Source organism: Pelecanus crispus, chromosome 8 (genome assembly GCF_030463565.1).
Source record: "Pelecanus crispus isolate bPelCri1 chromosome 8, bPelCri1.pri, whole genome shotgun sequence".
Classification (NCBI taxonomy): domain Eukaryota; kingdom Metazoa; phylum Chordata; class Aves; order Pelecaniformes; family Pelecanidae; genus Pelecanus; species Pelecanus crispus.
Window position 1 is genome coordinate 30,368,271 of NC_134650.1, and position 27,943 is coordinate 30,396,213.

Here is a 27,943-nt window from a genome sequence, read left to right on the forward strand (position 1 = left end):
GTGACTGACAGCATTGAAACTGCAACCTTATTGCTAATCTGCAAGTGTAGATCAGTTCAGGCATTTCAACAGTCATGACAAGGAACGTTTGTTCCAGACAAAAGAAAGATGTGTTCAGGTTGTTAGAAACAGTGAAAGCTGGAGATACTACTTTATCCTAAATTTTAATGGTGAAAAAGCAAAAGCTTGACTTGTTGGGAACTAAACTTCCATTAATCCTTTTCATTCTCTTTGGACAAAGCCATAAGGAGACTTCTTTATGATAGAAGACTTTACTGGTAGAAGAAAGGCATGTCTCCAGCAGCAGGTTTGGTTATGATAGAATTAAAAGATACTTCATGGAATGTCTGTGGGTCATACTGTGTCACTTGTGTCCTCTGATGTAGGTGTTCAGTAACATCGTTGTTAATTTCTCAATGCTTTCTTAGTTGTTTTTGGATTCACCAAGGATTTATATCACCTGAAGAATGTAACAATACAGGAAAAAAAGACTGTCCGAAGGACTTAATTTCTCTCTTTTCATGCTGTTTCAGCCTTACTTGACTCTATGCCCAACATCTAGTTTTCTGCGCTGGAAGAGAAGAAAGAAACAGTAGTTGTTAACAAGTATCTTCATATATTACACCAAAACAAATGTATTACCTTCTCACATTAATACTTTCCTAATCTCACTTTGTCATGTAGCTAAGCTTTCTGTTGCCTCAAGAAAGAAATATGTTCAGATTTATGAGAATCATTCATAGGAGAGTCTCTGTCTTAGAAAGTAATTTCTCCTATGACAATGATTGAAAGAAGACTAAGAGAATGGTAGGCAACACTGAAATGACTTCATAACCCCCAGCACCCGTTTCAAAGAGTCCCATTCAAAATGTGGAAGATGGCATTACTCATCTACCAGTTGATGCCGTAAGCTTTGACCTGGCTTACAATGAACAAAAAATTAAAAAACCAAAAAAAACCCCACAGGTCCCCCTGCTACATGCATTTAGAAATATGGTCTTAGCCCAAAGATTGCTGGAGACAACAGAACTAGAACTTAAAAAAACTAATTCTACATATATTAAATAAAATTGGAGCTGTTGCATAACAAAGAAGCCATATTTTGTGCACAGATTAAAACTGGCATAACATTAAACTTGGGCGTTTAGTTTGTCCTCTGAGTGATACAGTTGAGATAGGAGCATTTACAGTAATGTACGTGTCTGTCATTTCAGTGAATCTGTCTTTACTTCATTTTATATGATGTGTTGTAGTTCATTCTAGTCTCGCAGTTTAAGTTACAGATTGGAGAAGAATTTAATTTGAATTTTGTTATCCATAGATAAGCCATGTCTGTTCCAGCTGATGAAACTGTGGGGGACCTGCCTGTGAGAGATGTAGGTCTAACTCTAGCTGGAATTGGAGGATTACAAGGTTTGTACCAGCTGCTATTTATTACAGTTACAGACTTTGATCAGTGGCTTCTTTAGTTTCTTTCTAAAAATGTTTCTGACATTCCGACTCACAAAATTAAGCTCAAATACCATTCAAAATCTGGATTAAATTCTGAAAGATACTATGACCCATTCTGTGTTCATGTTGCTTTTTATAAGAGGGGAGCTGCTGTGAGAATCTAAAAACTGGGAATCTCATTGAGCTGTAATGTTCATCCTTCCAGAAGAAAAGAGGACTTTTTTGCTGAATTGAGGACAAGGACAGACCCATTTAACAAAATGGGAACCAAAAATACTATGCAATTCCCATATGTTACTCAGCTTCTGTTAGAATGGAACTACTGGGCTTAGTCTTGTATCTGAGTAAATTTACAGAATTATGAGTTAATCTTTTCAAGCTTCAAGAGAGTAAGTTAACTTTGAAATGGATTAGAAAGCATCTCTGTGGTAATGATTGTCTTATTTAAGTAGTATGTTTGACAGTACCTTGTTACTTGCTAAACTGTTTCCTTTGTGTTGCCTAGTAGGTAATCAGTTTGGTCTATCATTTGAATTACTTTTTTTATCTGTAAGAGGGAAGAAGAAGGGAGTGATTAATATGCCAATAAATCTGGAAAAATTTATCAACAGACTCATACAAGTGTAAAATATGAAATTACTGGAAAACTTTCACTATGTTTTTTTTCAGTATTTCAAAAAGAGTTAGACTTTGGATTACATGTTGTTGAATGTATCAAAGGTAATTTAAAGTTGTCTTGGTTTGGGTAGAATCATCAACTACACAGAATGTAAAAGCTCGCCAAGCTGTATCACGAATCAGTCGAAAGGAGCTGGAAGACAGATTCCTTCGTTTACGTGATGAGAACATCTTACTCAAACAGCATGCAAATAAGCAAGAGGAGAAAATTAAAAGGTATGGGGTTTAATGTTTTTATTTTAGCTCACAGTAACATTTTTGTCCTTTAAAGCACTTTCAACAAATTAAAAATCATGCTGATTTCTCTCGGAGCACTTTTTAAAGCAGCAGCAAAAATCACTCATTGGAATTCATTTTTGTATTGATTTCTGTTTGTCTCTGTGGTATGTGGAGTATTTTTTGCGGTGGACAGTATTAGATCTCCATGTAGAGAGGTACACCGTTATCCGCCACTTAGGAGCTGGTACCTTGAGTTCATAGTTATGCTGAGTACAGATGTAACAGGTATTCTGGGAACTGAAGAAGAGGCTATAGAAACGTAATTATTCATCAGGAATTTTGTCCTAGCATCAAAATGGCCTGTGCAGAGAGATTCTGCCCCTTTTATTGTCCTTCTCTGTCCTCCAAGAAGTTGACTGGCATCTAGCCTTTTATCATCTAGTTAACCCTAAAATATCTTTATAATTCTGGTCAGTTCTCCTTTATTCAGGGTAATAGATAACTTCATCGAAGAAGTCCCAGGTAGCATGGGGAGCACGGTACCCAGTGTACCCAAACATATGCAAGCAACTTCAGGCTTATTATTAAACTTAGTGCTGTGCTGGCAAACCAATCTGGACTCAGCAGAACTGTTCATGGTATTACTGTATTCCAGGAGAGCTAATTAATCCAAAAGCACTGTGACTCTGTGTTCACATTGTGCTGTACTTAAGCAAATAAAATCTTGCTGCATCTAAGCTGGCTTCTGGTCAGAAGCTAACCGGTTCATGAAAGGGCATCTGAAGATACTGCCTCTGTAGGTGGGACTATTTCATAATTTTCTAGTCCAAAACATTCTTTCTTTTTGACTCAGTATTCAGTGAGTCAAGATCAAACTGACCAGCATGATGTAAGTTCCATCTTTTCTGTCAGGCTACTGTCAAATACAAGGTGATAGAACAAATGAATTGTTTGCTTGTTCCAAACAGCATTTCCCGTGTTTCTGTTAGATGACTTATCAAATGCACTCATCTTCCACTTAGGTAAAATTACACAGAATGGCAAATTTGAATACCTGAATTAATATTTTAAGACACAGAAAATATAAAATGCGGTGTTTGTCTAGATTGCCAGAGAAAAATCTTACTCCCCCAAGCTAAATTTCTTTCCCAGCATCCCTCATGCCAAAACCCTTGTAACTAAAAGTTTGGAATGAATTTGCAGTAGAAGTACATTGAAAAAAACAAATAAACAAAAATCCTGCTTACAGGCAAGTAACATTCTGTGACATCCTAAAGTTATTACGGATTTTTTTTGTTTCACTTTTGTTCTTTTAAGTAGAAGCTTCTGTCCACAAGTATACAAAAATAAAACAAGCCCCTTTAAACAAATGAAGTGTGTCCTTATTTTCAGTTTTCTTTCTGGGCCTGCAAAAATAGATTCCCTGTAAACTAGATACAGGTCTTGAAGATGTGCGACCAATTTTGTAAAGTCTTGAACTTGTCTCTCTCATCAAAGCCACCTTTTCTTTCTTTATATGCCAAGTTTTTTTCCATTCACTGCTGGGTATGTTTTCTGTTCTTGTATATTACATCACCTCCATGTGCCCTCACTGCCTTTTGTTCTAACTTACCAATGTTTATCAAAACTAAAGGAAATCAAAGGTACAACTCTTGAGATGCCAAAAGCAAAATTTGTATCCTTTTAAAGACAGATGAAAACCATACCCTCTGTATCTAATATTCCTCAGCTAACCATTCCTTCTCTGAAACACATTGGTAATATTTACCAAGTATAAAATTGAGTATGGTAATGAGGACTATTAAAGTCTCTTTTTCCAGAGTACCTTCTTAAATATCTCCACCTATATATTTTAGCTACTTTAGAACTGAAATATATATTGAAATCCTAAAATACTAGAAATGAGATATCATTGGAATGTTGCATATTACTAGCATTCTTTCAATAGCTGAATGTTTTGTGGAATTGTAGCTTTTATACTTTGCCCCACCACATCCCAAATCTGTAACTTTACTTAACAGCATGCAGAGGTTCCTATATAAGGTTGTGCGTTAAAAATTACATTTAAGCAGCATATGGAGTAAATATGTGTCCTCCCTTTACTAACCTTAAATGATAAGCCTTAGGAAACTGTTATTTGTCAGTGCTATAAAGCAGATTGCTGCACAGTGGTTTCAATTATCTTCAAAGAGTTCTTCACAGGCAGTAATAGTTATATCAAAACCTGAAATTTATTATTCAGGTTCTATGCTGAAGTCTTCACAGTGATTATGTTCCTTTCAACAGAATGCTTTTTATGCTGACTTTTCACATTCTTTTTCATCTTTTTTTATTATTTTCCCCAGAATGGCCACCAAGTTAATACGGCTTGTTAATGATAAAAAAAGGTCTGAACAGGTTGGTGGCGGCCCCAAGCGGCTGGGTCAGGCTGTGGAGCTGGAAGAAATGATTGAGCATTTGCAAGAGAGAGTTCGTGAGCTTGAGAAACAAAATGAGAGCCTCCGCAGCAAACTCATTTCAACTAAACAGCAGCTCCAGATTCAAGGCCATAGGCCTTGTGCATACAGCCATGTTCAATCTCGTATTAACAGTGGTCTCAAAAAAGTAAGTGAGGCTGCTGGCATGACGGAGCACACAAAGAAAGGTATAATTCACTTTTATTAAACATAGTGGTTTATATAGGTACCACTAATTATTGCTTCACTATAGCAAGTATGCACTCTTTTCTGTTCGTCAGTGGGCACTACTACCTGTAGGCAGAAAGATTGTTCTTCCCCCTTTTTCTTGTATTTATTTATAGCAGTCATGATAACTTGTTTGCCTTTAAAGTCCTTATTTTGAGAATCCACAGTGGTAGGGTTAAAACAAAAGTACAGATTGGAAAATAAAGTAGTTATCCAGCAAGTTTTCTAATAGTTAAAATCATGGAACTTTCTTAATATAACTTCTCTACATGTTAAAGGCTTATAAAAGAAGTATATGAAAAAGTTTAGCATTAGCATGTTATAACAAAGTTTTACATCTGTAGTTTGTTTGCACATGTTTTTCCTCTTCTCATTTCAAGGTTTGTTCTAGTCTCTTGATACATGTGTGCACAACACTGTAGACTTGAAAATCTATTACATGTGTGGACTTTTGAAAGCAAATACCACAATGCAACCATCTTTAGTGATGCTTTTTACTGTCAAGACTTACTGCTTAAGGCAGTCTCGCTCTCAGCCCTTTATTTATGGTAGCTACATTTGGAAATTACACTTTAAAACCTTTCTATTTTCATATGGACATTTGTAGAAGTAGTTGTACTCAGTTAACTTATACACTGTACAGATAATACGTTTAAAAAAAAAAAAAAGACAGCTATGTTGGCCATAATTCAAAACTGAGTCAGCAGAATTGTCTCCTTTAACTTCTACAAGCTATGGATCTGGCTGATGGCCAGTTATATTGTGTTTTTTCTCCATCTTGCCCTTCCACCGGTCTTTATTTTGGGTATGTTGATTATTCAGGTATATGAAAACAGAAACAATTCTCATGTTTTTAGACAGGCGATAAAAAGCAATTGGCTCTACCACTTCTTTAATTTGAATATAGTGCAAGTTTTCACATTTTCACACTTTGTCATGAATTAGTTTTATTCTCAAAATCAATTTTTGATTGTTTGTTTTAATAATGAAAAAATAGGGTAGAAATATAATAAATTTATTCAGGCCTGATGCTAGCAGAGAGAAAAGGGCAACTTGGTTCAAGGATTAAAGATCAAATGTTGATATGGCATGCTGTGAGTACTTCTCTTGGCATAAGAACAGATCCAGATCAAAGACGTCCTGTGCAGAACTAGGATTAGGGCCATGTCGATTGAGGCAGTGGTTCTTAAACTGAAGAGAACATGAGGAAGAAAAAAAAAAAGGAAAAGTTGCCCATAGACCATCCAGTTCAGATAATAACATTAAAAAATTTCACAGAAATTCTCGTGTGCCTATCTCAGCTCTAAGACCTCATCCGAACTAGAAGGGATTCTGATTAGAGTGCTATGAATATGCAGTTTCTTGAACACGCTTTTCTAATGTGAAGACTATTATTAAAAAACAATACTCAGAACTTGGACACAGTAGTGTTGTCTTCCAGAAAGTCAGAGAATATTCTTTTGTAGTATTCATTAGCATAAGATGTTCCATGTTTTTCTCTTGCGTGTTTTCTCACCCTGCTCTTTTGATTAATGATGATAAACCTATCAGTCTGGTGTCAGGTATATGCCTCCTATCTTTAAAGACTGCTGGACTCTTAGATTGTTCTGTGGAACCATGAGGCTGAATCTCAAGATATTTTTAGTGCAGATCAGAAAATATTCAGAGCAATTCTCCAAAAAATAAATGAGTGCCTGGAAAAATTCAGGAGAGCTTAGCTGTCTCCAGGGTATGAAGAGGCAAGAAAAATCCACAAATAATAAATACATCTTACTGTATCTGCTTTGTGTTTGGCTGGTTTACAAATATGATAGCAAGTCAATCCAAAAGATGTGGGCAAGTATGAATGTTCACTAAATGCTCACTGGTTTCTCTCGTTACTTTCTTTACTGAGTACAATCATCAAAGATATATCATGATTTGAAATAATAAATAAATATATATTTATAATAAAATAATAAATTAAATAAATAAATAAAAATAAAAATAAAAAATAAAATAAAAATAATAAAATATAAATAAATAAAAATATATACTCTAGGCCTATATTTACACATATGTATATAGCACAATTACCAATACCTTAAAATAATACTTGAAGATGAAAATTCAAAATATATAAATAAATCAAGTTAACTCAGCACAAATGCAAAGTAGGTAAATTTTTTTCAGTCATTTTGTGAACCTGCAAGTATCATTGTACCATGAACCTAAATGACTCAGTTTTGGGTACTGAGGGATGGCAGCCTTAATGCTGCATTTGAAATTTAACGCATAGTTTGGTCCCACCTCAAAACTTCATTAATTTCTTCTTGCTGAAGAAAGAGGAGAAGGATTTGGAGAAACCATTACTTTAACTAACAGTTATTTGTTAAGTAATTTCTCACTTTTCTTCTTCACCAGGGACTTAGTATGCTTCTAAAGAACATAAGGAAATTATTTGCACTGCTGTCCTGTAGTTGCTTGTCTAGGTAAATGAGACTCATGACTTTGTAAAGAAAGTGCTATCAGAGAAAAAGTGATTACAATTCCATGTTCCTGTTTAATAACAGTGATATTGTTGTTCTTTGAAGACACCATCTCTGTTCTCTCTCTTAGTCTTCTAAAAGCATTTCAAGACACATTTTTAACACTTCTCTTTAACAGTGTATGCTGTATGGCCCATAGTTCAAATTTGACAGCAGCTATGTTGTAGTTACTCTGATTACCTCTTTCCATGTGAATTTGATGTAAAGATACTTTTTATGGCATCTATATAGGAGATCTAAGTGTTTGTACTGTATAGAGATTGTTGTTTTGGTAAATGCTTTTTCATTCAGCATGACAAAAATTTATCTTTTCTTTGTTTTCAGGAATGAGATTTCAGGATTTAGACGTGAGATCACCTAACCCTGGGCTCCCAAGATATGGACAGAATCTGCTCGAGGATCCAACGGCTGAAATAAGAAATTTGTATGATTTTCTTATTTCTTAATTTTTGTCATTATAATTGTTAAAACTTGTGGTTTTCTTGAAAGGAAAAAAAATACATTTTTCGGAAGTTTTTACTTCAGACAAGTTGTTGGATCTGACAACAGTAACATTGGTAACATTGCAGAGGTGTTTAGCATCAGGAATTTAGAATGCAAAATGTAGGTACATAAGAATTTGGCTGGAAGTTAAAATTGATCTTTAATGGTGAGCCTCTCCTTTTTCTAGGATGCAATGCTGCCTAGCTTACTACTGGACAGAACTGACAAAAGCAGAAAGAATCTTAGCTGCAAAATTATTACCAACATAACCAACATGAAATGTGTAGGATAACCCATGCAAGTGGTGACTGTGTTGAATGTATTGCACTGATGCATTTAAGCTTCGTTTCCAGAGGTGGTCAGATTTTATGGATAAGTTGCAAAAAATGCAGTATGGGATGGTAATGTAAAACGATTTTGATTCAGTTCTGCATTTTGAAAGTTGGTTGTAGTACACTTGCACATTTTATGAAATTGAAGCTGAGGAAGCTCTTGATAACATCATTAATATATGAGTGCATGAGAACAGAGAGATGTTATATAGGGTGGAGAAAAGGTAGTTAACATCTAATTTAAAGATACTGAGGTCTGATGAGAACATTTTTCTTCTCCAAAGTATATCGGAACCTATTATGCTTTTTAGACATCTGGTTTTCTAAAAGGTACTTTCACTATGTGTGTTTCTTTCCATAATGATTTACCTAAATCAGATTTACTACAATATCTGTAAATGCTAAATTTTCAATAAATGGGCAAGCTAAGTGTACAAATATGTGAGGTAATGTGCAGTTACGTATTTTGTGCTTGATATTTTGTAAACACAAAGATTTAGTGGGATCATAGGAAATAGTTTTACAGAAATATTCTTATAAATTATTTTAATAAATAATTTAACAATGTTTAAATTGCAGTCTTGCTAGCATCCTGTCTGAATTCAACCCTTGCTGTACAGTTACAATTTTTTTTTTAATAATTTGCATTATAATAGAATGTTGTTACTGAAGAAAAAAAATCTTTAGTAATTTTATAGTGGTGGGCCTGGAAACAGTTATTTCTCCTATACCTATCACGTTTTAAGACTAGGAAAATAAGAGCTATCCATTAAGACTGCCATGAATCTTGGTGTTCACAATAGCTTTTCTCCTAAGACTGATCAAAAACGTTGTGTTACAATGCAGAAAACATTCAAATAGCATTTTTGTCAGAGATTTCAGTTCTCACAAAGGTGCAGAAATAACCACAGTTGCTTAGAATGGTGCATTCAGGTACAAAAGCAAACACATGGCCAAAAAGCTCAAGGTACAGGTACTTTTAAGTCTACAATAGGTGTATGAAGTATGAACTGTAGCTTATGCATCAAAAGCTTTAGAGTGGAAAAAATTGTAGATAAACTGTTGCTTATTCTTATTAGCAAAAATGTTATTGGAAAAGATATCTGAGATGAACTTGTCAGGAAAATCAAAATCGCAGAGTTGTGGCCTATTAAAGAATATTCAGACTCTGATCCCTATAGTTTTCTGCCTTTCTTTTTTCAATTGCATTTACTGGATAAATTCCACTGTTAAAGACACATCATCTGATTTTTTTTTTGCGTAAAGTTACCTAATTCAGAATAAAAGCTTAAAAATTATTCTCACTGCTCCATCCATTGAAGATCTCATATTCCTTTGATAGCTAGTAATGGTGTTTTTCCTTTTCAGAAAACACTTAGTGCTAACGGATTAGGAGAAGGGTACGCTTAATATAGAGTATAAGAAACCATAAACAATGTTTTTATCTAGGTTCTGCTAAACATTATTCAGTCCACATAAGCATTTATTTTGAGAGTATTGTTTGTGTTGTTTGATAATGTGTTTGAAAGATTTATCTATTTATTGTACTATTCACATCTTTTCATGTGGTGGCCTCTAATTATTTTCATAGTAAGTTGAACTCTTAAACCTCTGTTGTGATGCATGTCATTAAGAAATACCAATTTTGCTGAACATTTAAAATTTTTGCTCTCTTGAGTATTCATTTATTGTTTTTCTTTTATTAAATACTTAACCTGGTTTCAGAACGTAAGGTGCTTGTACTTGCAGGGAGACTGTGATTGAGTCCCAAAGGGAACACATTGAGGAACTAGAACGTGCCGGAGAGATACTTGTGAGTCAGCTAAAAAGGAAAGAAAAGGAAATTGAAGAATCCGTCCTACGGCTGAAAGAACTAGAAACAACAAGTCAAAGGTATTTGAAAAATAGAAGTCTCCGTGGTGCATTAGAAGAGCTATGTCATAATGTTTATATATAGCTGTGAAAAGTACTTGTTCTGTTAAGAAATATGGGCTTTATTCATTTTTTTCCCATTGGTGAAACTAAGTCATAAAATGTTTTACCAAATAGCCGTGGATAATTCTAAGCAAGGAGATTGTTATGATAATAGGTTATTATGTTTTTTCACAGATAAACAAAGAGGTTCATAATGACCATTTTAGAGAATTCATTTCCAGCTGATTCAGATTCAATTAAGTTCAACTCAATAATAATCATCTATTGTTTCTTCAATATAATTCTTAGAAAATTTTAGATATAGGTTCATAGTGGATAATTTCATGCTCATTAATACTCATTGATAATTTGGAGTCTAGTAGAAAAATAATGGCTCTGTAAGGGTAGATTAGCAAATTTTTGAAGGAATATGGTATAGTGGTGCAGTGAAACAAAGCCAGACAAACGCGCTTGCAGAATGTGTTTCACAGTAAAGCCTCTATTAGTTTAATCTCTTTTCTTTCTCTTTCTTTCTTCTTTCACTTTTGCAAAAATATATGCAAAATTATATAACTTTGCATATATTTTCCCTCTTTCAACTGTTTCAGTTTCAGCCTGTTACTTTTAATTGTATTAAGGATCTAATGCAGCACGATCCTGCATTTCTTACTCATTTGACTTTAATGAAAGTTCTACTTGGATGAGAAGTACGTGGTCAGTTCTTTAACTTCCTTCCAAGAGAGGGCCCCTGTTATTATGTGTGAGCATTCTTTTGTGCATCAGTGGTGCTACATAAATAATACATCATAATGTTTGCTATTAAATTATTCACAAAGTCATGTCTCCCCTATTCAGAATTTCCTTTATATAGTTTAAATAGGTTAAAGAAGTTGTTATCATAAATAATTTCTCAGTCTGTGCCTACAGTGAATTCAGAAAATACTTAAAAGATTTTTTTACATTATTTTAAAATAATCTGATACAAACCTCAAAGAACTTCTGTGCTTCATTTTTCTGTAGATAAACACAGTCAGAAACTGAATGTAACTTCTAAATTCAATGTCAGCTACCATGTTTCTGTGAAATTTTTAAGGAGTTTTAAAGTAAAGATGCACTTCAAATTCAGCTAAAGAAATCATTAAGCAAAGTCAGGCTATAAAAAGTAGTGCAGAGTGCAGATCCTTATTTATTTATGTTTATCAAATTACTTGTATACAACCCATGATACTTGACCTAAGTTACAGTCTGTGAATTCATGTTTGAAGTTCTGGAATTATTTCCTTTACAGTCTATTTCTTGTTTGAAACCAGATAAAAGATACATTAAGTATTTAAGAGTTACTGCGTTTGGCTGAAGACTCTGGGAAAGAAATTGAAAAATATCCACTAGTGTATATCCAGAATAGTGTGAGTTCTATAATTTTGCCACTAGAATACATTATGGAAGGCTGTTAATCCCCATGTTTTTCGAGTTACTTTTTTTTTTTTTTTTTTTTTTTTATGCTGAATGAACCAGAGCCAGAACTTAAAGGGATGCTAGTCTCTCCAGGTTTAACTGTAACCTTACATACCTATATATATTACCTTTAGGAGAGTTTCATTCGCTTGCTTTCTTGGAAGTCTTGTAACTGCTATCTAGAGCAGTCTATATTAGTTGTTTCATTACACAAATAGATTTATAGGTTCTGTGTAATTCTTATTTTTAGTCATCTATCAGAATCAGCAGAGAAGAAACTGTCAGTACTAGAATATTGGAGGAAAAATTGGAAATTGAGGTGACTGGGTCATCTTATTTCATCTTTGTAGCTTATTTCTTTGAATTTTGCTACAATTGACAGCTTTTTCTTGTGTTTTGTAAGAATACACTTGGCTGTCATCTAGTTACGTTACTACCCAAAGACAGTTAATCTGTTGAAATTATTTAGGAACTATATGGTGCCAGAAGGGCATAATAAATGTACTTCCACCAATCTTGAAGTTGTAGCACCATTTGATCTCAGCCTGATGTTAACAAAATTAGGTTAATTTCAACCTTTAAGAAAACATTCTTTATTCTGCTACATGATTAAGAAATTCTTGTGATTGAAATAACTGTAGTTTTCAAGCAGTGAAGCAGCCACAATTAATAATCATTGATCCATCAGCGGTAAGGGAGGGAGATACTAGTTATCCTGAGTCCTATACCCACAAGAAATCCGGTTATATTTTAAAGCTGCCTTTGCAGCTTCACTACAGCTTCTGTGTAACAACACAAGAGCTACATGACAGAGCTGAGTTCATATGCAGTGTACTCCTCAAGATGATTATTGTAACATGGCTGCAATCAGTGTTTTGGGGTTTTTTTAATATTTCATTAGAGATTGTTTGGGGATTGTTTCAGGAATGTATAATTCTGACTTAATTCTAACTTAAGGGAGAAACTTGACCTGTGGGTTGTTAGACTAAACACATTTTCTTAAGTAAAAATTTAACTGCATTTAGCTTGACTTTTTAATTTAAAGATGGCCAAAACCATAATAACCTTGTGGTTTGATGTCTGTAATACAGAGTGCACAAGTTAAAACATTGTCTAAACAATCACACTTCGCAAGCAGCTAGCTTCAAATAACTTAATTGCTCATCATACTTTCCAAAAACATTTTTGAAGCCACCCCAAAACGCATTTGTGAAGCAGGTACTTGGTTTTTGCCCATGTTTGTAGGGTTTTTTGTGTTTTGTTTGGTTGTTTTTTTAATGAAAAAACTTATTTGCCAGTCAGTTTTTAATTCCTGTGGCATTTTTTGCTGCAACATGACTTTGGAATTAGACCTATTAAATGTGTGGATTTTTGGACAGGAGTGTCATATCTGACATACTCATGACTTATGTGTTTGCATTACAGCATTGCAGACCTAGATTAAAATGTGGAACATGTTAGTCACAATGCATTATCTAAAGGGTTTTGAGAGTCTACAGCATGTATACAAATTTGCTAATTCACATCTAGTATTAAAAAACCCTTGTATTTGCATTTCCATATCTGATTTTTCATTTTTAACCAGTTTCCTTAAAGATCATTACTTTTTTACATTTGTATATAGCTCTTTAGCCAGGCAAACAAATACAGACTTTTATACTGGTATTTAAATAATTGTAATAACTTAGATGCTAGAGCTGTTGATGCAATGTTAATGTTTTGCTTATTCCAAATATACTATCAAATACAACATAAAGGTAGTACTAGAAGGTAAACATTGTTGAGGTTTTTTTCCCTCCTTTATATTTGACTTCCTGTAAGGAATAAGGAAAAGAACATAAAGGAAAGAACATAATGTATATCAATATATAATCCTGTTAGTTCCTAAGCATTGTAAAATGCGAAGAGTACTGCACATTGATGATCTATTCTTGACTTCTCTGCTTGGGAGTCTATGTATGTATCTTGGCCATTGATGCATTTGTCATTGAGAACTATTAGCCTAGAAACCTTTTGTTTATTTTGCCAGACAGAGGATAAGTGATCCTGAGAAGTATCATGGTGATACTTTTTTACTTGCTTGTTTTTCTTGTTCTGAATGTGCATGGGGAAAGTTTGTAAGCCACGGGTCCAGCTGATATGATAGTCAGGACTCTCCAAGAGTAGTCTCAGCGTATCCGTGTCCTGCTCATATGGAAATAAAGACAAGATGCAAGGGATGTGGTTTAATTAGACCTCAATTTTATTAGCTTAGCCATCTGGGATTTACTGGCATAAATTTGTACAGTGCAGGTCAAGATCCTTTCTTTAATCATTTCCTTCTGGTGTAGGTTGCTATCAGTTCCCATTCCCACACAGCTGGTCCCCAGCCTGTTATTGAGACCCAGCTCTATATGCTTTTAATCCAAACTATAAGAGGTCTGCAAAAGAGATTGTCTCTTTGGTGTACTTCAGACATTAACCCCAAACATAATTCTTAGTTTTTTTAAAGAGTCACTTTCTCCTAACTTCATTTCCAATTTCAGATGTTTTAATCCGGCTTTAAGGTGAGGTTTAGAGTAGAAGGATAGAGTTCATGTTTCTTATTTCTGCACTTGTGGCAGAAGGCGTGCTAGAGCTAAATCAGTATGCCCATTAATTCAGGTTACTGCCTCAAAAGGGATACTAGCTCTTTTTCTTTTTCTAACTTCTGCTCCAGGTCTACCTCCATGTCTTCAGGTTCTTTGGCAGAATTTTTGGCTTTTTTGGCAATAGAGAAAATACTGAATGAGCTATCTTAGTGCAGCTTTATTCTTTTACATTGGTTTGTTATTCTTTGAGCAAAATATTATCTATATAAGTGAAAGGTAGCAATGACTTTTATATCAAATTTGTATATAACCCCTATTTTTAAGTTATATGAGAATACCTGGGCAGATGTTCTGGGAGCAAAATACATCAACTACCTGGGAGGGAGAAAGCTGTGTAGATAATCAATTTCTATTCTATTCTACTGTTTAGTGACTTTATTTATAGAAAAATGAATCTTCCCAACAGAATCTTTTCCTTTCCCACAAAATCTGAAATTATTTTGTTCTTCAACAGCAAGCTCCTTGTCATGTACCTAGATGCATTGGACACTTCTTAGACATACTTTATTTACGTAAATAAAATATTGTAGAAGTACTGTAGAGAGATAATTTTGTTGCTGTAGGCTATAATGAGAGCTGAGATTATGATCGATGTAATGCACTAATGAGAAATTAATGGCGCATGCTTTCTGTAGCTAGAAACTTCATGAGATAAATACTCTTAAAATTGTAAGAATTGAAATGATCCCAATAAAGTAATTTTTCACTTTGGAATTTGAATAATTCACTTCATAATATCAGTACCCCAAACCTGTTTAAATCAAATGCTGTTTTATTCGCTGTTGAAAAAATAGTTAATGTTGATTGTCAGGAGTCATGGGGTTTACATCTGTACATCATAAATTTCACTATCATCTGCTCCTTTTTCTACTTAAAAAGAAAAAAAAAGCCCCCTGTTTAAAAAAGAAGGGGGAAAGAAAAAGAAAAAGAAAAAGCCTTTGAAGGCATCAGAGCCTTTTGTTTGATGTGTGGAACAAAATTAATAAAAACGTGCCACTACATTAGCTTTTAAAGAGCTAGCATGAGACAGTGCTGCTGTCTATACTCACCACAACTTTAATTTATGTAGATAACATATTTTAGGCACATGCTAGTTTTAGCATTGCGTTAGAGCTGTTTCTTGCAGAAGATCTCAGGTTTGTGAGTGTGTTTATCTTCTGTGTAAGGACAATTAACTGGGCAATGCCAAAACAAAATAGGCTTTGATATTTTACAGAATAAGAGAAAACTATTTCACGTACTCAGCTGGTTTACAGATGTGTAAGCTTTGTAGTCCATTTTCTTGCTCCAGCATGGCATTGTGACAATTCCTCCAACATGTCTAAAATAGATAAATATTGGAAGAGAAATTACCTTTTCAAATGCTACAGATTTATTCTGATTTTATCATATTTTATATTAATACAAATCCGAATTGGTTTATTTTCCCATACTTGAAGAAGCTGTGAAAATAATGGGGTTTAGTTTCACTGTTTGAAGTAAGGGAAAACATCAGAAATAAATATTGATTTCAATTTTGAATTATTTTAAACATCCTTTCTATTAAATAGTAGGTTCTCAAATTAATCTTAGAATTGTAACAATATAGAACATCTACATAGGTATTAAGTGATTTTTCATGTAGTTAAGGCACACCTGCAGTTTGAATGCCAGCCTTAAGGTGTTATAGTAGAAATTGCTAAGTCACTTTTTCTTAGCAGTATTTGATAGGTTTAAACTCTAAGAGGAAACTCCATAAAATGGTAATCTGCTGGTACCAAATACTTTGGAGGGTGGAAAACAAGTGAATGGAAAACAAATAATCTCTTTAGGTATAGGATTGTTTTCTCTTCCTGTCATATATACTTTGATACGATAAATAAAGATGTATATGTATTGATTGAAGCTGCTATGTCATCATGCAGTAGAATGTTTATTTGCCTAAATTCTGTAATGTGGATTATAGAAGAAGAAATTAATTTGGGTATTACACACTAAATCTTCTCCCAAATGTGTTGTAGAAAGCTGATTTGTAAAGGATTTCAACTTTTCAAGACAAAAATAATAAGATAATTAATTTTGTATCTTTAAGCTTATGATGCATTTCTTTTTAATACAATTTTGAAGGCTAAACATTCGGGACAATGTGGAAATGATCAAGGTGCATAAACAGCTGGTTGAGAAAAGCAATGCTCTTTCAGCAATGGAAGGAGAATTTCTTCAGCTTCAAGAGGTAATTGCAATTTGGTCAGTAACATTCCTTTACTCTTGTCACATAAGCATGCGTAAATGGAAAATAAATATACACAGTTCTTGATTCTGAGTGAATGCAGAGTACATGAAAATGAACCACATAATACATTGCACTGAACCTACTCCAAATATGTATGTTGTTTTAGCCTGAAACTTTTTTTTTCCCCCCAGAAAGGTCTAGCAGGTCTTAAAGATTTTATCTGCAAAGCCATCCCAGGCAGATTGTGGAGAATTAACTGAGTTGTCTGGCTATCTAGAGAGATTCCTGATCATTTAAAAAGAGGGCTTTGACTTAAATGTGCTGATTTACTAAAGAAGGTGTACCAGACCCCCTTCACTTTACCAGTCTTTGATAAAGTTGGGGAAGTTAGGCTGTTCAGAGTTCTGACATTAGGACTTGTGTTCATAAGTTCATGGAAATTATTTTAGAGGGCTATTGTACGTAATGGATTTTCTTTATAAAAAGAGCAGTTTTATGAAAATATCACCAGAACATGCAACTGCATGGTAGAATCTGTATAGGATTTAGTTATACAGCACTTTTGTGCTTCTTCCCATATGTATTTGGAGATTCACATGTCTATACAGACAGTGGTAATACAATAATAGCTTAGAAACAGGAGAGTTGCTGTGAGTAGGAATCCTACATGCAATAGAGGTTTATAAAGTATCCTAGCCTTATGAGGTGGAAGCACTGGGTATCCTTGTAAACTGTTGCTGCTGCCTGCTTCTTGCTATTTTAGCATGCCAATTAACACTTGAGCCATTAGATCTTTGTTCTGTTCCTTTTTTCTGTGTTTTTCTGCTTCTATGCTTTGCCTTGCTTTGCTTCCCTCCCACCGCCTCGGTATAACACCTATATCTTCTCTGCCAAAGCAACTCTTCTGTTAGTAGCTCAAATCTAATTTTTCACAGGGTGAACTAGGTAGAATGTAAATTCCAGGGGAGACAGGTTTCACGTGGCTTTTTGTGTTCTTAAATAGAAAGCGATAAGTAAACTGTTCCATTTTAAATCATATGCGACTTTTTGGTAATTTACAGCAAACGTCAAGTACTTATGCCTCTATCTTGGCAGCAGCTGAATAGAAACACATGGCTAGGATTCAAACTGGTATTTCAAGACGTTGTTTCTAATATTCACAGTGAAAGCTGCATTTTTGAAAAGGATGAGTGTGTTTTCTGTCTCTTTTTTTTTTTTTTTTTAACAAGATAATGGATACAATGGTTTTCCCATTTCCAATCATTTGAACGTTTGAAACGTGCCTACTAAACATGAATAACTGTAAAATCCCAAATTTCTAGTTTAGATGGTACATAAAGTACGTATCAACAGAGCAGGTTTTAGTATTTTTTTTATGTTTATCTTGATGATTTTTATGACTGTTGAGTTAATTATCATTTACTTTCACCTTCTACCAATTGAAACCCATATAATTCCTCCATGTTCATCTTTGAACTTGAGTCAGCCCAAAATGTGAAACCACAGATAAGAGCCTATAATCCTGCTCCATCTAATGATATTGAAGTTGAGCTTGCTACCAAACATTTACAGGACAGTTTTGCTGATAAAGAATTTTAATGTAGCCAGTGGAATGGAGGAATTGTACAATCTGCTTAGAAGAACAAAGGACCCTGAAACTATTTGGATTATGTATTTGATCCCATTGGTATATTTATTTGCTTTATCTACAGACTGAACATTCAGGATTTCATGATTTGTTATATGAAATATGCTAACCAGTGCAAATACAATTTAAAATACTATAGAGGGTTAATTCTTCTCTTGAACAATCAGTACGATTTCACAACTGAGAGCACTTTATGTTCATTTGTGCAATATTTCTAGGAGGTATATATCCATTTTCTTTAAATGAGTTATTTCTAATTGACAACAATATCAAAGCATGTTTCCCAAAGAAATAAAATTCCAAAGTATATTAAATATTCCAGATATTAAACTAAAATCATCAACCCAATTGTTGCCATGGCCTGAGTCCTGGGATACTCCAGGGAGAACAGGATAGAAAACAGTTTTGGGCATAATGGAAAAAAAGTGCTGACAGAATACTTGGATATAGAAGAATATCCAGGTAAAGACTGTATTTTGGGGGTGGGGAGGGGGAATAATGAGGGTGAAGTCATGGTCCCCTTAAAGTTAATGAGGAAAGTTAATCCAAAATGGTCAGGAGAGTAGCAGAGACACTGAAGGATTAGAATTGAAGCAAGGAGATTTTTCAGGAAGATATTTTTAGTGCTTTTAATGAGGTGGTTCAGTAGAATAAATATGATTGTTGAATTTGTTTTCAACTGTTTTGGAAATTAAGGAAAGAAATAAGGGTGAAATGGTCTATGAAAGGCAGCTTTGTCAAGGTGGGTTTTTTTTTTTCTTCACATATAGTGGATTGAAGTGACTTAAGTTACTGAAATGGAAAAGAACTTCAGGAAAAAAATTGAAGCTGAGAGATGGGGAAGAAAAGATGAGTTCACTTGGACAGTTGGAAGGGTTAGAGACTGTAAGGATTCTGATTTTGAGGAGAAAGGAAAGAAATTTGGAGAGAAACTAAGAGTAAAAGAATGATTTTTAAGGTGTCATTTTTTGAAGTTATTGAAATACAGTTCACAGATGTAGGACAGAGCAAAAGGAGCACTGAAGAAAGACTGTTAAAAATTGATGAGTAATATACTTCATTATCTCTCTGAAATAAGACTGCCTGCTAATATTATTTATTCTCCATGATATTTTTCTTACGGAGAAATGAGATATGAGAGGCTGAAGATCAGGTCGGTGATTGGGTTTTCTGTAGATTTTTTGGTTGTTTCTGGGATATTCAGACTGCATGTGAACCTAAACAATTTGTACAGGATTCACATTCAGCTTCTCCATTTAACTGCTTTGTAGGAATATTATATGGAAAACATGAAGCTAGCTTTTTTCTGATTTAATGATTGTAGACAATCATTAAACATTATCTATACTCATACAAGTATTTGACATAAATTTTTGTATAATCATTTTATTAAACAGGAGATTGGCTTTTGGGCTGTTTTGTTTCAAGTCATACTTTGAATGTGATTTACATTGAAATTCTTAATGAATGAGGCTTTATTAAAGCACTGTGGAATGTAGGGAGTATGATACTAACTAATATTCTGGAAATAGAGGTTCTATCAGCATCCTCAATTTAATATTAATATCAGTTAAATGTTCCTTAATGTAATCCATTGAAGTAAATTAAAATGTAAAATAAATCGTAAGTCCCTCATTAAATTACTGCTAGTAGGGAAATAGAACTGAGTGTGTTAGGATTATGAAACAATTATATATCTACAATTAAGGGTTAACAGAACTGTGGCAAGTTCTGTGATTAACATAACTGTGGTCAACATTCATTTTTGCTTGCTACTGCAGTGTTTTTGGTCAGCATGTCTAACCACTGTAACCACAGCAAAATCTTTTAATTGCTCAACAGATGTATTTCTTGGTCGTTTTCATCATGACTGAACTGAGGGTTTAATGTTCATGAGAGCAACAAGAATGCCACCTTCTCCTGGCCATGCGTAATGGAAGTTGCTTTCAGTTACTTAGTTCAAGAGTGTCTCCTGTTGACCATGTTGAGAATATATATTAAATACGGTCATGAGACACCACTGGGTGAATATGCAGAGTGCTGTAACATTCCACTAAGTGTGATTTATTTAGTTATTTATTGTTGGTTTGGAGTTTTTTTCTGGATTTTCCTTCCTTCCTTTTCATAGAACCAAAGGAACTTGAAGATGAGCCATGATGCTTTAATAGCAAAAGGTGATGAATTGAATCTACAGCTTAAAGAGGAGCGGTTAAAGTGCCTCCATCTTGAAAAAGAATTGCAATCAGTGACTATTTCAAACCTAAGGACAGAGGAGGTGAGGTTGTGTTCGAGAGAGCTAGAATCTGCTTTAGGTAGTACCCATAGATAAGGGAAAAATTAATGATGGGATACCTTTTAATTGTGAAGATGTGAATAGACCTTTCAAACACATTTAGAAGACTGACCTATCCCATTAGAAAGAAAATCCTGTTGCTGCTGCTTGCATTTCATAGAATCATGAACCGTACCTGGTCCCCATGCCACATAATCACTGCACCAGCGTTTGGACAGTATTTGAGGTTAAAGCATAGGATTTCATGTCGATTCTGATACTAAACAAGTGGTTTGTTAACCAGAAAGAAATCATAATATTTGATTTATTGATCACATATTGCTAATGTTTTAATATTATTTTAACCTGATTTAATTACAGTACAGTGTAGTATTACATCTTACTCAGCAGTTCAAATCAGTCACTTCTATTTCTTTGTCTAGTGGCTCTCGGAGACAAGTATCATCACTAACAGTCACTCAGATATAGGGCTAAAAATCAAGTGGTTTATTCCTCATTCTCTTCAATATATGAGGAGTAAAGGTCTACAAACTTATTTGTCTTTTCTTTCATTTTGTAGCAACTTAAGTTTAGTTTTACCACCTGGTTTACCTGTTTTGAACATATTTTACATGAAGCAAGTTTACCAAGATTACCTCATAGATATTTCCTCCAAACCTTTAAACTATTGTAATGCATGTAGGGTATATCTTCTGGGTTTAAGCATCTCGTATCTTTAAAACCATATCCTTTATATGGTTTTATAAAGCATATCCGTATGCTTTAGTGAGTATTTTGAAAGCAAGGACTGTTGTTTCTATAAGGTCAATAAAAAAATATTTACAGGAGCAATTAACTAGCTAATGCTAATACTCACCAAAATGGAAATAAAAATTTTTAATGCTATAGTTTGGTGTGGTTTCGGGTTTTTTTGCGTAAGGCAGAATGTGATCAGATACTGTTGTTCAACTGCGACATGTTAGTCTCAGCTTCATATAAACAACATGAAAAACTGTCTGGGCCAAAGGTAAATCCATGCGGTGAAAAAAAGTGTTACTTTGAAGCTTCTAAGAGACTGTTGCATAAAAAGAACAAATAAAAGCCTGACAATGCCTACAAATTATTAACTAATTGTCTTTACACATTCATTGTAATTTCCTTTTGTGCTGTGCATTGCTTGAGACTCCCTTCTTTGTTTTAGTTACAGGAAAGAATAAATGATCTAGAAAAAGAGAAGGAACTCTTGAGGGAAAACTATGATAAGCTGTATAACAGGTAAGTTATGGTTTCTGTATATAAAAAAACTTGATTCATGTCCTGTTTAATAGGTCTTCAGATACTGTGTGCTTGAATGTGTGTATTCATATTGTGTGTTTGTGCACGCATGTAAATATATTCTTGCTACAGTTCATATGAGCAAGTGTATATGGAAACTTGTGGTGTTCTGTCTGTATTTTATCTGTTCTGTTTCAACAGAGCAGCTTCCATACATGTTCTAATACTCTTGAAATAGTTGATTACTTCTTTTTAAAAATCTTAATTAAAAAATAAGTAGAAGGCACCTTATTTTGAACATCAACGCCATTTCTAATAAATTTTTTTAGTGTTATTGTTGAAGGAAGACTACATCTGGGTAGATGTATATTCTTTTGGGTTTGTTTTATTTTATTTTATTTGGGGAAAAGTGGTGTTTGTACTTTTTGCACAAGTTCTTCCAGCACTTCTCAGTTGACCTATATAAAGTCTGGTATTTGACAGCTTCTCCAATGTTTATTTTTGAGAAGTGGTTTGTTTGTTTTGGTAATAGCTACCATTTCACTTGTCCTGGCTCTGCTTGAAGTTTTTGTATAGACTGATGTAAGTTTTTACAAAGGTTCCTATACATAATAAGTTGTATAAATTGTATCAGCAGTGCTTACAATGAAAATGAAAATATATTGCCAGATATGATTCAGAAATTCTCTGGTACAGAAAAGAACTAATTATAGTCAATTGGCACAAGCATATTAAAGGAAAAAATGACCTTCAAATGAACTTTTCCTTTATTGTGAAACGATGTGGTCTTTTACACTGAAGAGGGTTAAAAAAAAGAGAGAAACTTCCTGGAGTTAATTGCCTCAGAAAGTAGGTAAAATCCTTGAAGTCTTTTCTCATACCAAATTATTTATCCTCTTAAAGTTTGTTTGGTTTGTCAGTGTGATGTCTGTCAAAAAAAATACCAATGAGTAAACACAATGTGAGTGGTATCAGATGTTGTTTATAGTATTCGTACAATATTTACTATACTTTTTGTACTTTCTGTGGTGAAACTAAAAACTATAATAGTAAAAAACTGTGAGTACAAATATCTCGAAACATTTTTTTATATATGAGATGTAACAGTTGTATAATCACAATCTGTAGAGTTTTGTATAGGGGCAGTTGGTCAGTTGTCTCTCACTTAAATTCATTGTAGATTCCTCCAAAGTCTGGTCATGTTATAAATATTTCTGATTTTTTTTTTTTCCTACACTGTCATTATGCAGAGGAATAACTCCTACTAACAAATCAACTTACAATCTTGGCTTTAAATTTTCTGTTCTATTTAAATCACAATGGGATAATGTAAAAAGATGTTTAACTAGACAAATTTAAATATGGTTTTCTCATAAGCCAGTGATCTACAATATGGCTTTTCTTTTCCCTGAAACGAACTGTCTTTTCATATACTCCCATTTAAACTTTGATTCATATTTCATCGTTCCATTTTACTATATAGGCAACAAGAAATTAGAAAGGAAAATGGATCATTTCATTATAACTGCTGTTTAATGGCCAACTTTTTCTGTTGCTCATTTAAACAATGCAACTTTGCTACAGCTTACCTGTTGCTAGCAGTGGATAGGCCAGTGTCCACAGGTGCCAGATAACTAATAAATATTTCCTTCTTTTTTTAATGGAGGAAAAGAGGCGTAAACCCATTCTTTGCTAATGTTATTTTTTTGGAAATTCATTTGAAGTTGATGGGAATTTTGCCAAAGCCAAGACTGAAGAACTGGATCTGAAGAGTTTACAAAGAACAAGTATGAATTTGTCAGTTAACTCTTATTATTTAGTCAGTATCCAAGAAAAAATTCGTTTGGATAAAAGGTTTGGAGGAATTGTTTTCATATGATCTTGTAATGCAAATCTAGCAATACTTAAACTCCCTCCAAAGGAAGTGGTGCCAGATGTGGTTGACCATTTATAGTTACCCAGATGGCTCTAACTCCAGTGAAATACAGTAAATGTGAAAGAAATTCCACATGAATTCAAGTAAAAGTAATCTTAAAATTCAAAGGAAGAAGGTGACAGAAATGGACTTAATTCAAATTGACATAAACATTAGCATTATATAGGCTTGGGTAAAACCTGTCTTCTAAATTATCCTTCATTTAAACATCTAAATTCTGAATTACTATCACAGTAACTGTTAATGATTTTTTTCTGCCAGCATAGTCTTTTGAAAACTGAAATAATGTGTAGCTATATCTTTATGTGAAGTAATTGTGCCTAAAGATAATGAATGCACATATAACTAAATATCATGGTCACTAAAACTTGAAAACATTTTCAGAAGTGTGAAAACTAAGGGCATTTGGTATCTTTTCTTGCTAAGATTTATTCTTTCCTTACGGGAGCCAATCAGACTTCGAAGAGTGGTAAATCTAAGCAACTGTAGAACACACTGTGTCTCTTCTGTACCTATGCAGTATTATAGAAAAGATTGTGATCTATGCATTATATTCATTGCTTACTGTATTAAAAATAGGATTTAGAAGCATTGCTTAAGTTCGTGCGTGCTATAAAAGACAATTTATCATGCTATAAGATGGTATATGCCTAGAGAACTGTATAAATAGGTGAGATAGATATAGTATGAGAAAAAGACAAAATACAGAGAGATAGGACTGGTTTTATGAAGATCACAAATCAAGAATATAAACTCTTGCCATATACTTCAGAGCCCACAATCCATGCTATACTTTTTTTTTTTTTTAATCTTAAGGTCATTCTTCAAATATATTAGATATAAATGCACTTAGGTGTACTCGGAACCACTTTATGTAGTCATAGCCATCAAAACAGGCAATTCTCTTTCAGTCAGCATGTACAGTCCTGGAAGCTATGTGGGCTGCCCCTTCCGTGACATTTCTTTCTTCTCTATGTTTTTTTTGGCTGAGGCTTTTGTTTCATAGATCTGGGAGAGATAGATTGATAAATAGATAGGTATCAGAAGATTTTTTTTTAATACATTTATATATGTAAAAAATAACTTTTTTAACTGGTGAGCTTCACCAAAGTGAAGAGTTGAGGAATGGTCTCTTTTGTTTAAAGTAAGCCCTGCAATTTCAGATTTTTCACAGTATACAAAACTGAATAAACTGATTTATGATTGGTTAAGATGAAAGACATTTTTCCAGTCAATAAGAATGCAAGTATTGAGTAATAATAATACGAAGACCATAGTACTCACTGTCTAAACTATATAAAAGCACGTTGCATTGCTTTGTCTTTTTACCTACTGGGAATTATACTGTAAATTATATAATGTACTTAATTTTGTTTCAATCTGAGTTAGACATTTTGTTGTGGTTTCAGCAGTTCTGATTCTGTGTCAGTGCAATCCTTATTGCACATAGATTGGTAGTTTACAAGTAAATAATGTGTTACAGGCAAAATAGTTATTCTAATTCCTTTGCCCACGTCTGTTTTTTATTTCTTAAAGTAGGAGAAAGATTACTTTATATGTGCTTCTTAATCAGCATCAGAATTGTTGTTTTACAGTATGAGAAAACTGTTGTCACTTTGTGGTCAACATTTCTTTGAATGGGCAACTGACTTTAGGTTCTGCATGTTTCACAGATTTAAAAGAAATCAGGTGGGTGATCCCAGCTCTCTACATTAAGAGGTTTTGTATGCGGAAAGAATGGTTTTGTCAGTTGTCAGTTGCTGAGGTTTGGAGTTGTGGATTACTCTGGGATATGCATCTGAATTCCTTTTCTAGTCCCACAAATGTTGCATGCTGCCAACTTTTCTGACTTTAGAGCTCTAAATTAAGGCCAGTTCCTTTGCTCATCCCACAAACTCTTTCATGTTTTTTAACCGCAGCCTGAGAAAGGCGCCTTGGTTTCAACAGCAGCAGACCAGCATATGTTTACTTAATTCCTAAGACATGATGACAGTGGTCTCTGTGCCACTAAAAGCTTTTTTCTTTATTATTTTCTGTTGAAGCTGATTTCTAGAAGTTTTTCACATGCCACATGTTTTATTGCAGTGTCTTCAGTATGACCCATGAACAGCAATGGATATTAAAGGAACAGCAACTGAAACTGCAAATTGCTAAATTAGAGACTGCTATCAAATCTGATTTAGCAGACAAAAATGAAATCCTTGACAAGATCAAAGTGGAAAGAGGTATATTTCTGAAATAACTATAATTTTCTCATGATGTGAGATTCTCCTGTGTTGGAGTTTAGGTATATTGCCCAGAAAAGCGTAGTTTCTGTTGTTGGTGATTTCAGAGCTGCCTTTTAAGTGTACATTTGAACAATATGCTTAAGTTATGACTAGCTATTAAGTACAAAAATTGACCTAATACAGCTTATGTGCTCAGTAAGGATCATATAACTCCAGCTGCCTTCATTCTTCTGTTGGGTTCATATTTAGTCTTTATTCTGTATTTCTCTTCTCTTCGACATTGAAAATTCTAATGGAAAAGAGGACCATTTGACAGTCCCTCTCAAATTATAAACCACGATTCTAATTTTAGTTACTATACAAAGTTATGTGAAGCCTATATAGGCCCTTGAAGATGGTTAATTGTCTTTCAACTTTGTGAATTAGAATTTTTTAATATTCTCAGTATATACTAATTTTTATTTACAGCTGTGTACATTCACAATAATACAGTTTTCTTCTAATCTGCTGAACAGGCTATTTCATATGTGTTTTTCCCATGCTGTAGGATAACTTCTCAGTGAATCTTTAAGACCTCGCAACCTTTTCTTTTTCTAATCTCAATACTGTGATATACTGTGACAATATAAAGTTTACAAAACAAGAGCACAAGCAGGAAGTAAACTAAATATTTTTAGAGCTGATTCTTCAGATGTGTGTTTTTAAAAGGTGTGTTTCTGTGAACAATCTAATGGAATGAAGTGGACCAACTTGTGAATAATTCTTCTTACGATTATGGCTCAAATTCAGCATGTGCTTACCATTAAGATTCTGAGTCCCTCTACTGACTTCAAATACCAGATTAAATACTTAAACATTTTATTTGACTACAGCAAGTGTTTGCAAAATTAGCCTTAAGTGATACTAAAATAAATAAGATGCCTTAAGCTACAATAATATGAAATTATGACATATTGACATTTAGAGACAGCTATTAATGACAGTTTGATTATGCAGTGCAGAATTTAAAGTGATATTAAGAGCGTGAAAATGTTATAGGCCATACTATTGTTTGGTTAAGTTGAATGTGGAAAATCAGGCAACACCTTCCATCTTCTGTCCTTCCTATGGGCATTATGTTTAAGTGGCAAGTCTTTACCACCTGGTCCCCAGGTTGGCACTTAATAGCTTGTTGTACTTTTAAACTGGGTCACCAGGTTACTACACTTCCAATTTCTATTGAATTGAACTTGCTGCATGGAATCATTTAGGTTGGAAAAGACCTTTAAGATCATCCAGTCCAACCATTAACCTAACATTACCAAGTCCACCACTAAACTAATTAAGGGCAGAGTAGCATTTTCATGTTTCCTGGCTTGGTGGCTTGATCATTTATAATGAAAGTAAAAACTAGGAATCATTAAGGTTGGAAAGGACCTCTAAGATCATCAGTCCAATCACCAACTGAACACCACCATGCCCACTAAACCATGTCACAAAGTGCCACGTCTACCCATTCTTTGAACTCTTCCAGGGATGGTGACTCCACCACCTCTCTGGGCAGCCTGTTCCAATGCTTGACTACCCCTTCCATGAAGAAATTCTTCCTAATATCCAACCTAAACCTCCCCTGGCACAGCTTGAGCCCATTTCCTCTCGTCCTATCACTAGCTACTTGGGAGAAGAGACCAACACCCACCTCACTACACCCTCCTTTCAGGTAGCTGTAGAGAGCGATAAGGTCTCCCCTCAGCCTCCTCTTCTCCAGGCTAAACAACCCCAGTTCCCTCAGCCGCTCCTCATAAGACCTGTGCTCCAGACCCTTCACCAGCTTCGTTGCCCTTCTCTAAACACGCTCCAGCACCTCAATGTCCTTCTTGTATTGAGGGGCCCAAAACTGGACACAGTATTCCATGTGCAGCCTCACCAGCGCCGAGTACAGCGGGACAATCACTTCCCTGCTCCTGCTGGCCGCACTATTCCTGATACAAGCCAGGATGCTTTTGGCCTTCTTGGCC

At 34.3% G+C, this 27,943-nt stretch overlaps 1 protein-coding gene across 3 annotated transcripts in view; it reads left to right on the top strand.

Annotated features, from left to right (window-relative positions):
* Window positions 1-27,943, top strand: part of RPGRIP1L (RPGRIP1 like) — an 81,943-nt gene that overhangs the window by 3,049 nt on the left and 50,951 nt on the right. For 2 of the 3 annotated variants that reach the window (XM_075715207.1, XM_075715208.1), the window contains exons 2-10: window positions 1,322-1,413; window positions 2,202-2,346; window positions 4,695-4,993; window positions 7,886-7,985; window positions 10,126-10,269; window positions 16,482-16,587; window positions 20,364-20,510; window positions 21,709-21,782; window positions 25,804-25,943. In XM_075715207.1, coding sequence (XP_075571322.1) covers window positions 1,329-1,413; window positions 2,202-2,346; window positions 4,695-4,993; window positions 7,886-7,985; window positions 10,126-10,269; window positions 16,482-16,587; window positions 20,364-20,510; window positions 21,709-21,782; window positions 25,804-25,943 — 1,240 coding nt within the window. In that variant the 5' untranslated portion in view covers window positions 1,322-1,328. Of the gene's footprint in view, window positions 1-1,321; window positions 1,414-2,201; window positions 2,347-4,694; window positions 4,994-7,885; window positions 7,986-10,125; window positions 10,270-16,481; window positions 16,588-20,363; window positions 20,511-21,708; window positions 21,783-25,803; window positions 25,944-27,943 lie in introns of those variants that run through there. The other variant, XM_075715209.1, reaches the window with a different exon arrangement.